Source organism: Strongylocentrotus purpuratus, unplaced genomic scaffold (genome assembly GCF_000002235.5).
Source record: "Strongylocentrotus purpuratus isolate Spur 01 unplaced genomic scaffold, Spur_5.0 spur5_scaffold_2, whole genome shotgun sequence".
In the NCBI taxonomy this organism is placed as follows: domain Eukaryota; kingdom Metazoa; phylum Echinodermata; class Echinoidea; order Camarodonta; family Strongylocentrotidae; genus Strongylocentrotus; species Strongylocentrotus purpuratus.
Genome location: NW_022145605.1, coordinates 7962302 through 7975404, shown reverse-complemented (window position 1 = coordinate 7975404; position 13103 = coordinate 7962302). Strand labels below are relative to the sequence as shown.

The following is a 13103-nucleotide window of genomic DNA, read 5'->3' as shown; positions in this document are numbered from 1 at the left end:
AAAGATGTACCCTGTTGAATATATGAATATGAATTAAGCTGGCTGTGTTTTGGCAGACTAAACACTTTGTATATTAAATTTTATTTTGTATACTGCCAATTAAATCTGATTGAAAGGTTTTTGACTCCTTCACGATGATGTGCATGTGTTTTGTGTTTTTAAAAAATGATCATGACAGTTATGTTGATGACCATGAAGTCAGTCTTTTATTACACACATTGTTGTGGCATGTTGATAGTTATATGATGATGATTAAACTATAAAGAAGTTATGATAGAAGTCGTAGAACGATTATACATAATTATCCGATATTAACTTTTCCTTGTATCCCCTGCAGCTAGCCCTCAGCCCCCAAATTTTGTGAGGCACATGTTGAAAATCAGTGCTAAAATCACAATCTCCCCCTCTCTCTCTACATGGGAAACAAAATAATTTTTAAAATCCTAAATCCCCAAGAACCTCTTCTCGGTCACCCTCCCCGATCTCCAGACTCAAAACAAAAACCGTATAAATATAGCGACTTGAACTAAAGCTATTATTAAATCTTGCTAAAAGTTGTGAAACCGAGCTCCGAGAAGGCCGAAACAGCCTTCATATAGACCAATTTTCCATACGAAGTTAATGCAGCTATGGATATTTTTATTGATCTTGGGAAAGAATAAATATCTAAAACCATGACTTACGCAACAGAACCTGAATTAGAGGAAAGAATCGGTCCACTTTCTTTGATTGCTTTGTACGTGTTCCTGACCGTGCTCATATACCTCATCGCAGTGTATCGTCGCGGGAAGCGACGGGAGGAAGACAATGAGCGAGTGGGTCGAAATCGGGATGGTAGAGCTGAGAAGACAAGGACAGTATTACTCGTAATTGCGCATCCAGACGATGAATGCATTTTCTTCGCGCCTTCAATCCTGGCACTCAATTCCAATCTTTCTACATCTGTACATATTTTGTGTCTTTCCAATGGTAAGTGGACCGAATTAGTTTGCTGAAATTGAAAGAAATGTTTTGTTGTTGTTTGTTTTTTGCTGATATTTGAGAATAAATTATATTGGTCCCTTTTTTGGGGGGGGGGGGGGGGGAGGTTGCACTGAAGATAGCAATCAAGAATAAGATGCCTGAATTCCCAATATATGTTGTGGTAGTGAGTGACTTCTAGTCTTTGATTTGTAATTTGTATGAAAATCAATCATCAATGTGATTGATAATGAGACTGACATGTGCATGCTTGATGTCATTCTCGTGGATATTGCTATGGCCACTAGTATGGTACTGGTAGTGGTTGATGGAAATAACCATTTGGTATGAAATGAAGCTGAGTAGCTGGCATTTTAAACCTCCCTTCAGTTTAGGCTTTAGAAGTAAAGGTGGTCAGTGGAGCCAGACGTATAGTCTTTAGACTTTAAGAGTCACAATGAAACAACTATCAAATTCAAATACAACTCGCCAGAGGAGACGGACTGAAGTGAAGCTTTCTGTCTTGTTTGTGTCGTGGGCCAATGTATTGTATTTAAGATATTAATTATAATACATTAACAAAATAAATTGGATTGGAGTCATTACTTTGCCACAATCAGAAAAGATGTGCATGCTTAGTTTTCTACTCAGATTCAGAAGAGTAATATAAATTGGTCATATAACCTTGTTGACAAAGATCTTTTGTACATCATACATGTATACTTATTCACCTTAATACTTTCTGCCCTTCGAATGTATAGGGGACTACTACGGAAAGGGAGAGTTGAGAGAGAAGGAACTGATTCAAAGCTGTGCAATCCTTGGTATCCCATCATGCAATGTGACAGTGTTGAACGAGAGGTAAGTGCATTGAATTCCAAAAGTTCACTTGAAGTTCAAACCCACATACACGTTACGAAATGGAATTGATAATTACTGGAATGTATGGTATAAGATTAGGAACTGTAATACACTTAATTATATCATTAATGATCATACAGGGGATTGGGAAAAGCTAAATTATTCCTTACATAGACTAGAGTTAGATAATTTAGTTCAATGTAACAGATATGTGATACTGAGAAGCTCATTGATCTGTTCGTCCTTTGCTCTGAATAACGAGGTAAGGAGATACTTCATGTACTTTTAAAGACAAGAACTTGAGCATAGTTTTAACTTTAAATCCTTTACCACTGTTTATTTTATGTTACCTCCTGTAATTTAATCGTGTAAATATATAGTCAGAGAGCTTGGTTGGTATCTTGCCTCTTACTGCTGTTATGCTTCTTATATACATCTAGGTACAATCGGTCTCTCTTTGTTTATTTCACCAAGCTGTTTTTTTAATTCCTACAATGTATGTTCCAATAATACTTCTAAGTCTAACACAAGTTGTCCATGAATTGACATACACATGATGATTGTTCAAACATTGCAGTGTGTGGAGCCATGAACACTATGTTTCACAAAAAATGTTCATACCTGCAGTGCACTACCAGATGACCCCAGTGTTGTATGGGACGAGGAGCTTGTCAGCAAACTAGTTCTTCATCAGATCGTCAAGTGCGATGCTCATATGGTATGTATCAGTTTTATATTTCAGCCTGGCTATCAGGGAATTCCCCACCCCAGTCTCCCTCCACACACAAACACGCTCTCTTCACCTCACTTTTCTCTTTCTCACTTAAAGAAGATAATAAAGTCTAGAAGACTCTAGAGTGTATTACATCAACTCTAATTCATATTTTGCCAATGAAAGGGGTATATATTTGAGAAGAGAGTGTTAAAATAGTAGAGATGGAGAGGAGGATGGGGGTGGGGGGGGGGGGGGGAGGCACCCACTTTATCTTAAGATTTTTCTATGTATTCTCATCATGAATGCTATAAATTTTGTTTGAAAATAGCAAAAACAAACGAAACACCATCTCTTTTTGTTGAAGCTTCCTATTTTGCCTTCTATTTCTACTTTATTTTCGCTCACATGCTTTGTTCATATCGTTACTTGTTTGCATTATTCTTTTGAAACACTTACAAATGAGTAACAGAGAAGAGGGGTGAGACCTTGTCTCCCAAAAAAGCGGACATGTAATCTATTGTGTAAAAAAGAAATAGATATCGACATTAACCAATATGTATGAGTACATGTATATAAATGAGTATATTTCAGTTATTTTGTTATAGCCAGATGTGTTCAAATTTACTACCGGTAATTAAAAAGTAGATCTAAAGTAAACACACATGAATCTAAATTTGTATTTCCAGGTTCTTACCTTTGACAAACATGGTGTTTCATCTCATCCTAATCACATAGCAGCTTACAGAGGTGTGAGGTAAGATGATCTGGGCTCATTTTCCCCCTGCATTTTCATTAGAAATATGTTGCAGAGCATATTTCCATTTAAACTGTCTTTAATTTAAGTTTATTAAGTATGGTATTGTGGCAGCAACCATTTATAGAAAGAAGAAAGTATTCTACATATTTCAAGTTAAAGAAGGTAATTGCTACGGTAGTAAAAAAAAAAAAAAAAAAATCAAGATGAAAAGAGTTCAGTTGATGTTTTGTCACCTCCCCCAAAGTAATTGTAAACATAAGCTGTTATTTTGAAATAAAATACAGTTAGTTATCAATATCTATCTCAAGAATAACGATGTAATATGATGGGAGCAGGATCTAATTATAGCACTCAAAAGCTCATACAGTTTGTAAGTGTCTTTGAAAACTAAATAGAGCTTGAGGAAAAATGTTGTAAAATCACCCTGAGAATGTTCTCTGCATAAAATGAAGACTGTGAGTGAATGAAAGAATCTTAAGTTTTAACTTTTATTCTGTCACAGAAAACTGGTTGTTGAACGTCAGCTTCCCTCAGGTGAGTACTTCGTGCTGTCTTTTTTTTCTTCATGTTGTTATCACAAAATCTATATTGTTTTAATCCTGCCCAGATAAGGGATCTGTTTACATGAATTTATAAGTTTCTAGATTTGTGCATACACGAGAACATTACACTTAAAAAAGGAATGCACACCCTTAGGGGTCTGTGATGGTACACATGCTACTTTTCATCATGAATTCAGCTTAATTCTGAAAATTGTTTTATCTTTAATGTGAAGGAAAATTATTTGAATTGTGTTAACATACTGAAATATAGTATTTTGTGGGATAAAACACTTACAGCTCTTGCTATTTTTTATTTGCAAGCCAACAATTCTTTACAAATGAAACTTCTCTCGGGATGCCTAAACATTTTTTTTTTAAATACATGTATTATTGTTATATGTTTTTGTTTGCAGGTGTTCGTGCTTTCTGCCTGGAATCAATCGGTATAGTGAGAAAGTATAGTTCCTTCCTGGAGGTACCCATTAGTTTCATTCTTAGTGCGATCAGAGGCTACAAGGTTCTGGTCTCCTCGCCCTATGGAGTTCTAAGAGCTCAGGTATGCCCATGCAAGATCTAGATGTAAAGTGTAAACCTTGGAAAAATAATTTGTTAATATTTACAATAAATCTCACAAATCTTTACCTGGTATTTCTTGGGTTGACAGTTTAAGAGTATGAAGGAATTAAAGAATAACATGAAATCCTAGAAAGGAATATAATCCAGGCTTATCCAGACTTGGGTTCTGTGCACATTCTATTTTATGTGAGCGCGTACTGGTGCGTCAAACGGTTTACTCACTAGTCACTATTATGTTTACTGAGAGTAATTTTAAACTTGCAAAAGAAAATATTGTTTCAGAAGTAAAATTTGAAGCTCATAATTTGAATTATTAATGCAACATAGAGCCCCTTATGTACAGAGCAAAATATGTGTCGGTGATTGGTATTTAATTGATACCCCTGTCCCATTGCTCGACTTACTCCAAACTGACCAACACCATCAATATATTGACCATTTGGGTGGGGGTAAATGTAATGTTTTTGGTAGGTCTTTCATTCTCTTGCAAGTAGGCCTGAGTCAAAACGGTTCCCCCGCCCGGTCCCCGACCGTCCCGCCGAAACTCCGGTTTGAATATTTGAGTTTCAGGTTTTTCAAAATTAAAATTTACACTGATATTTTGAAATAAAGAACTAAAAATATGCAATTTACAAACTTATATTTCAATTTAATTAAATAAATATGCTTTAAAAATGAATGGATATCGTTTCAGTTGACGGTAGGGGTCTTTGTCGCTCTAAAATTGAGGCTGCAAGAAAGGAATCACACTTCGTGGTACCGAGTGCGTTCAGAAACGGAAGTGGAAATATGACCCACCGAAGAATGAGCAAGAGTACCACGCACAAGACTAAAATGTTGATCAGACTATTACAATTAAATTGTTATACTAATAATAGGCATTAATTTAATCGTGGAGTGGTGAAAATTTCGGGTACCCACTCCCCGCCCGAAATTTTCAAGTCAAACCCAGGTTCGGCAAAACCCGTGATGACTCAGGCCTACTTGCAAGTCTGGTGTTGTCTCATTTAGTGTGTCTGGAGTATTCACCCTTTAGCACCTTATTAGCCTGAAACCAATTTTCCTTATTATTCTCTCAAAGCTGATATATTGAATTCTTTATCTGCTTTAAATTGATTCCTTTTTGGCATATTTCAGTTATGTGTTGTTGTATAAATACATTATGTGTATTTAATGAAAAAATTCTGACAAGTATATCTGTTGGGTATTCCATTTGATACACTTGTTGATACAGCATTGATTTTCAGCAACATCTTTCTCCTTTCCAATCCTTCCATACAGCGTGCAATGAAAGCCCATGCTTCTCAGTTTGTTTGGTTTCGTGTTCTCAACGCGATCTTCTCTCGTTATTTCATCATCAACACCATCAGGAGCCTCAAAATCAAGGAGGACTCTTAAAGCAACATGGCAGTGGAATTAAAAGATGTTTGGGGGGGGGGGGGTGTTTCACAAAGATTCTAAGTTGAGAGATAGTTTTATCTTCACATTAAAGTCCTTAATAAAATTTTATAAAAATTTTGAAGTGCCACAAGGAGCACTCGCTTTTAACAGAGAAAATAGTTATAAATACCTCCTATGAGAAAGTTATTTTGGCATTTTGCTGAAAATCATGAAAATTAAACATGAATCAGATCAGAAATCTTGCATTTTGTTACAAAGAGTCCCTAAATATCTTGTTAAAAGAAGCAATGTTGAAATTTGGCTTCAAATGTCTAATTCATTGATCCACACAGCAATTATTAAAGTAATATGCAGTTCATTTATTTTGTAGAGCTGATTTGTATGTTTTCATCAAATAGGTAAGGGAGGTAAAATAAAACATATATACAAGGAATTATGCAATGTCAGTAATCAGCACTATGTTGAAGGTATGAATTAAACAAACAATATGAATGTCATTAGTTGATTATTAGTAATAAATAATATAGGTGTGTTACTGGCAGACTGTCAATGTAATCTAAGGGAGTAGTTGAGAAGACTTATTTATAATATACCATTTTACAACTCAATATGCACATTTGAAAGTGTAGAGAAGCAATAGCAGGGTGAATTTTGTAAGCAATATTGATAATACATAGAATTATATTTCATTTTCTATTTCACACTTAAAGGTAAAGACCAGTTATGGTCATGCGATTGCATTGTGAAAGAAACGTTGTGGAATCGATCAGAAAAGGTTGATCATCTAGCATCTAGCATCTACAAGGTTCTGGAATCATCAAAATGATAAGAAATTTGGCCCATTCTTCGTAAAGTTACAAGCACTATACACAGAAAGATGTATATGGGACTACCCTATATATCTCTCACAGACCATGAGAGAAACAAATTTACCAAATATATGAATTAGTAGGCGGTTTCCTGGCAAATTTTTTATCATCATGTATTAGTCAAAACATATTCTTTCACATGATTGGTAATGAGAGCTTCCATTTCATTTTTTGAAATTGGGGCGTTTCCAATACTGGTCTTTACCTTTAAAGACTTTTGTTTGTGATATACCATTTTTGTATAGTTCATAGTGTAGGGCCAGAAACTTATGCAAGTATGAAATGTTTGTGAATTTTACAAGTGATTCAGTCTCATTAAAGTTTCATTGCTGCAAATGAATGAGTCACTATTGACAGAACACTTAATTCATTTAAATTTTTTGTGAGAGTTTCTTGCCCTGAAAACTGCTCTCACTTACAAATCGTGAAAATTGTTTTGTATGCCTCCTAAGTGATTAGGAAAATTCCACTTCCACTTTGTTATGAAATATTTTGTTTATTTCACTTTGATGAAAAATGGATTTTGTTGTCTGCAATTGTTTAGCTTATTTTGGTGCTTATAAGTATTGCTTCCAATTTACTTTTACAAGTAAATGTTATTCACTTTGTCAGTTGTAGCTTCCAGATTTTGTCTATTCTTATGCCTTTACGTTTTTTGATAATTTTATGCCATATTTATGTGTGAATTGAAACTACTATTTATGCTATGTACATGTAAGCCACACAGTGTAATATTGAAAGCGGCTTTGTGCACAAATATGTGCTCCTTTGCCACCTTTTTATAACAGTTTGTATTTATTGTAAATATTAACTTATTGTCCTTACAGATTTTCTTTTTGCTTTTAAGACAATATTTTATAATAGTTTACAGGGTGATGTTATTTACGTTTAGAAAGTATGACGAAGAAAGCCATTTAATTGTACATTGTGAGAATGTAATCACTGATTGATGTAATCATTGTTATTTGAATACAAATATAGTCATATTCAACAATCGCTATTGTCATATCCTAATTTACATTTGAGACCTGAATGATCAAAAACAATTTAGCGTCGATATAGACCATTCCAACTAGTTTTCCTTACATTTATCAAATTGGTGTGTATTATGATTATGTAATTACCGGTATAACTTATAGCATTTAAAAACATTTGTCTGATTTTTAGTGGATGACTTTGTAAAATTTGTTTTTGTTCATGTTGAAAATGTAGTACATTGTATATTTGGTACTCACTCCAATACATGTATATATGTATGATTAAGATGTACTATACGCTACTCATTCGTTGATTACTCTTCTTTTGTATTTCTCTCCTTTTTTCTCTGTAAGCCATTGAGATGATCATTATTTTTTTTTACCATGGTTTTGAGGTTGGTTTTAACAATACTTTCAATTATTTGTCATAAATTTTCTTTCTTTCTATATGTTGTGTATTAGCCTCTATGCCCATGCTTGTTTTATTACATTCTTGTACTTTGCCAGCTCTTTTTATTCATCTGTTTGTCTGTTTTCTCTTTCTCTCTGTCTTTCCCTTTTCTCTCTTCTCTACTGTATACTTTTCCCTTTGTCTCTTCTAACTTTGCCTAATTATAATCATGTTTGTTTTTCTTAACTGACACATCTGCAGATTACCGGGTGATGTAATTGTTATTCCTCAAATTGAAAATAGCATATTTGACAAATTCATATCCATTGCAAATTGTATCAAGATTCTATTCTAAAATTTTACATTTGTCGGAAGAGGATAGAAATTTGCATTTTACAAAGTCAACATTAATTTTTTAATGATTTCCGGACTTGAATAACAACTGAAATTCTGACATTTCTATCTGTCCCGTGTTCTTGTTCAGTAGTTGTGCTCGTAGAGGAAAAAGTGTGTTTGCTGTTCGTGTGTTGGAGATCACAAACATAGCCATCATTTAAAGAAGACGGCGTACGTCGAATGTGTGTTTCATCGTGTCAGTACGAGAGAGAGAGAGGTTAGGGCGAAATGTTTTGGGGAAAAACAATATATTAGTAGACGATCCGTTGGAAGAGTAGCAACAGAGACATGGAAACTCTGATAAAGCAAAGGTGTATTAAATATTGTGTCAAAGATATGAGGCGACCGATATATTTCATTCCCTTAAAATACGCGATCCGACCCTTATTGTTTTATACAGGCCCATTTATGAGTTGGAGAATTGTATATAGATATATCCTTTTTAATTTAAAAAGGACGCTCAAATCCTGCCTTTAAAATGAAACTGTTTGAACTCATTCAGCTTTGGTTGAGGGAAAGGTGAATTATCTAAAGGGGTTCAACAATAACGAAAAGTTTCAAAATTGCAGGATTTCACTTGGTAGAATTCATAACATATCTCTCGCTTGAAAGGCCTGTACTGTGCGGCAGGATATATATCGCTCGATCCGAGCTCTGTTCGATGTACCGTCTTTTCACCTTTTCTTTATTAACAGAATAATTGTTAGGCACCGCATACTGAAACAATGTCAAATCTCTGTATGCACATGCATAGACAGGAAAATCCACATTCTGTCTTAGTAATTTAGCTTTCATCCAACATGGCATGGTAGCGTGCATTTTCACCATTTATATTACCAGAAAATAAGGGAAAGTCCCTCCAGCCGACACCCGCACCGCGCACATTGCGCGCGTTGCGAGTTACGTTCACAGGTCAGTGGTTGCGTTGTATTGCCAATTTTTTAATTTAAAGAGTCGTAAGTATTATATTTTCTTAAAGAAAATTTGGAATTGAAATATAACTCAAAATATTTGAAAAGTTATTCCTTTATTTAATGATTAGTTACAAAGTAAGATATTAAAATATATTTATGGTTATTTTTGATGAATTCCCGTACCCCAAATTGGCAAAATTGTAGCGGTACGTTTGTTTATCTCCTCCCAGTCCCACATAGAAAGAAAGCCGAGATATTTTACATTATCGGTGAAAATCTACACAATCGTGCTTCTTTTTCACCCGAAAATATACCAAATCAAAAGACAAGATGTCTATTGGTGTGCCTATTAAGGTTTTGCATGAGGCAGAGGGACATATCATCACCTGTGAGACAAATACAGGTGAAGTATACCGTGGAAAGCTCATCGAAGCTGAAGATAACATGAACTGCCAAATGATGCACATAACTGTCACATATCGCGATGGACGAGTCGCGCAGTTGGAACATGTTTACATTAGGGGAAGTAAAATTAGATTTTTCATTTTACCTGACATGCTGAAGAATGCTCCAATGTTCAAGAAAGCCGGATCAAAGGGGTCTGCAGGACGTGGAAAATCTGCCATTCTGAGAGCACAGGGTACGTTATTCAATGTAAAAGCAATGGTAACTTTATGGCTGGTAAATCCGGTCACTATTGTAACTTGTTGGAAAGGAATCATTGGATGTCTTCGTGGATCATATGACGCCTGATGTGCCGGCAAAGTGTTTTGTCGTGTTGTTATTGCTATTATAACTCTGTTGAGCAAGGGCAGACAAATAATTGATTTTGTTTGTCTGTTTTATTTTAGACTGTAAAGTTGTCTGTTTCTCACCTCTCTGTCAATTTGTCATCTTCAAAAATCATGTCAGATCTCAGGATCTTTATTTTGTCTTAAACAGTAGGGGCGCTGGTCTGTAAATTATGTCCGCATAAACAAGGATTTCCTTGGAAACACTGCATAGCAAAAAGTGAGACATAGACCTCTAGATTTTTCTAGACTCTGAGTCTAGGCGCCGCTTTTCCGGTGACGGCGACAGCGTCAACATCATTCAAAAACTTAACTTAATTTTTTTGATATAAAAATAAGTTCTTACTTCTTAGTCAATGAAACTTGGACTGTAGTATCCCCAATCATGTGAGTAGAATTTCAGGTCACAAAGTTAAGGTCAACGGTCATTTCAGGTCAACAGACTTGGACTGGACTATGTTGTAGCATCATATCGAAAACTTTTTGATATAATTTTGAAAGTATAAGTTTTTACTTTTTAGTCAATAAAACTAGTTTTTAATTTTTCACATTTAGTGAATTGTAATTGATTCAACTACTGTACTTCTTGTTCAAACATAAATAATATAATAGATGTATCATGTTACTGGTTATCTTTTGTTTTGTTTAATTTGCAGTTGCTGCAGGAGGTCGAGGAGGAAGAGGACGCGGGGGTGGACGTGGTGGTGATGGAGGGCGAGGAAGAGGAAACGTCTTTCAAAGGAGGAGATGATCTGCCAAAGCACTGTATATCTTTGTACTATATTTGTTACCACTCATGAACAATCCTTGTGTACAAGATATAGGGCTAACTCAGCATCGTTCGGAAGATAAGATTCTAGAGGCAAAGTGCATGCTGATTGCAGAACCTTTTATCATACTTTACTAATGGGTACTTATGGATTCTTCTGAATGCTGGTTTTTAAGCCCCTATATTCAGTACCAAATTCTGTTTTGTATTAAGTTTGCTGGATCTTGATCTTGGGTCGAGCATCAAATTTTTACTTGACAGGTTCACTTCCATAGTACTTGTATGTTTTCAAAACAAAAGACACCGGTTGCATTTACTAGATGTTCATTTAAACTTTTCATTCTTTTGTAAAGAGTTCTTAGGTTTCTCAGTGATAGACCTTGGACTATACATGTACAGCTTTGTACTATGACTTTTGGTTGGTCCATGCACCTGGTCCAAGTGCCTTTGCCTCGCTATTAATTTCTTGAAATGTTTAAATCAAATAATCTTGTAAAAGACTTTTTGAAAAACTTGTATCCTGTGTACTCGATGTGTAACACAACTTTTGTAAGTGATTTGTACTTTATTTAGTATCTTATCTTCAATGTTCAGACAATGCCCAGTTAGCCTGGTGCTGTACAAACGTTGTACCCAGGTACAAGTAAAACCTTTTGATATATATGTGGCTGTCCAAGAAAGGATGCATCATGGACTGGAATGTTATTGCATGAGAGAAGGTCACATCTCATCACTAAACCTGGACTCCCAGCATGGAAGACTTGCTCAGGCACATGGTTTCTCTTGAGTATCTTCTATTCTGCTCATCATCATCTACGTTCTTGACTTCTGTTACTATTTTTAATTTTGATAAAGAAAAGATGCTGCTGAGATATTATTAAAAATGTGTAAACAAACAAGGATATTGTGCCCTTTCAAGGTACATTATTTTTGGGGGAAAATTGTTGAAATGTAATTTGAGAAACGCATTTGAGCATCACAGCTCTCCCTCATTTTTTTCTTCAGATTTTCAGTCATATCTGTTGATGCTGTATATATTTTCATCCTTGAAGGGAAAAGCTGCTGTCATTGAAGAGTAATTAGTCCTGAATTATCTTTAGTATTTCTAAGCAAACATTGAGTGCCTTGCATTGCTACAGGATCCATTTGCTAAAATAGGTGTCCACATTTCAGATGTAAAACATGATCATAATTAGGTAAAGTCGAGTATTGTCCAGTACTCCTGTAATAACAAGATAGTAATGTGATCGATACCTGTACAAATAAGGATTTTCTGTGCCAACCAATTGTAGTTGTTTATTAAATGCCCTGAAGAGTGACCAACCTCCTTCATATACATGGAGCGTTTTATCGAGATATTTGAAAATAATTCCCTCACTTCCCTCCAAGTTCATCAAAGCATTACAAATCAATTTTGATAACCCTTTTTAAAGAAAAGTTGGATTTCGTCATTTAAGACCGTTGACCTTCAATGATCAAGAACTGATATCAACATTCCTTTTGGCTATGTTAACAATTCAATAACCTTGATTTGACTTATATTGTGTATTGATACGGAACAGAAAATTATGTGAGCAATGCAATGCAAATATGCAAATATTTTCAAAGTGTGGGAGGATGATTTTGTAAAAATGATGTTGATAAGTACTAAGTAGTACAACAGGTGTATTTCTGCATTCATCAGTGAAACACATCTTGTATGGGGGTTGTCAAATCTTAACATAGTAAAAGGAAAGAATTTGCTTGACTAAAAGCCACAAAGTATTTTACATTGTTCAAGACATACACTATAGATGTACATGTACAGTCATTGTCATGGATACTTTTTGTAATTATTGTTTTTATAGTTTTTGTCCGAGTGCATCATGTAATCAGTTACGTTTTCCCTTCACCAATCGTGTACATGTGTATGAATTGTGAAGTATGTAAATTCAGACAAGTTCTTAGTGTACCATATTAAAAATACCAGTAAGCTTTTTCAACTAGACATGCACTTTTCATTTCCTTCTTTTTGCAGGGGTTCTGTGAACTGCTTTAACATATCTAATACTCATTTAAAGATATTGTTTAACATTTTGAAATTGAAGGGGGTCCTGCTTTCTCTCAAACTTGTTTGGAGTCAACTATACGACTGTACACAGGGGGCTAGAAAGAGTGTTGTAAGCCAAGTTGGGTGATGTCTAT

At 35.0% G+C, this 13103-nt stretch overlaps 2 protein-coding genes and 1 long non-coding RNA gene across 3 annotated transcripts; all 3 read left to right on the top strand.

The window, feature by feature from the left end:
- The first annotated feature begins 528 nt into the window (after positions 1-528).
- On the top strand, positions 529-5816 carry LOC100893824 (N-acetylglucosaminyl-phosphatidylinositol de-N-acetylase). The gene is made up of 7 exons (XM_003729432.3): positions 529-969; positions 1722-1821; positions 2449-2539; positions 3223-3290; positions 3796-3827; positions 4249-4391; positions 5693-5816. Exons 1-7 carry the CDS (start codon positions 675-677, stop codon positions 5807-5809), a joined length of 846 nt encoding a protein of 281 aa, XP_003729480.1. The 5' UTR covers positions 529-674; the 3' UTR covers positions 5810-5816.
- Positions 5817-5878: 62 nt separating this feature from the next.
- Positions 5879-8505, top strand: LOC115926634. Its single transcript, XR_004065183.1, has 2 exons — positions 5879-6522; positions 6895-8505. It is a non-coding gene; the product is annotated as an uncharacterized LOC115926634 (long non-coding RNA).
- A 1041-nt stretch (positions 8506-9546) lies between these two features.
- Positions 9547-12906, top strand: LOC105438529 (small nuclear ribonucleoprotein Sm D3). The gene is made up of 2 exons (XM_030991567.1): positions 9547-9999; positions 10807-12906. The coding sequence occupies exons 1-2, from the start codon at positions 9690-9692 to the stop codon at positions 10899-10901; spliced, it is 405 nt and encodes a 134-aa protein (XP_030847427.1). The 5' UTR covers positions 9547-9689; the 3' UTR covers positions 10902-12906.
- Positions 12907-13103: the final 197 nt, after the last annotated feature.

Bases quoted from the DNA above. Each gene is read 5' to 3' on its own strand.
- LOC105438529 (XM_030991567.1), top strand. From the start codon at position 9,690: ATGTCTATTGGTGTGCCTATTAAGGTTTTGCATGAGGCAGAGGGACAT. The intron at 10,000-10,806 runs GTACGTTATTCA...TTTAATTTGCAG, and splicing joins TGCCATTCTGAGAGCACAGG to TTGCTGCAGGAGGTCGAGGA.
- LOC100893824 (XM_003729432.3), top strand. From the start codon at position 675: ATGACTTACGCAACAGAACCTGAATTAGAGGAAAGAATCGGTCCACTT. The intron at 1,822-2,448 runs GTAAGTGCATTG...TCATACCTGCAG, and splicing joins GTGACAGTGTTGAACGAGAG to TGCACTACCAGATGACCCCA. The intron at 3,291-3,795 runs GTAAGATGATCT...ATTCTGTCACAG, and splicing joins GCAGCTTACAGAGGTGTGAG to AAAACTGGTTGTTGAACGTC.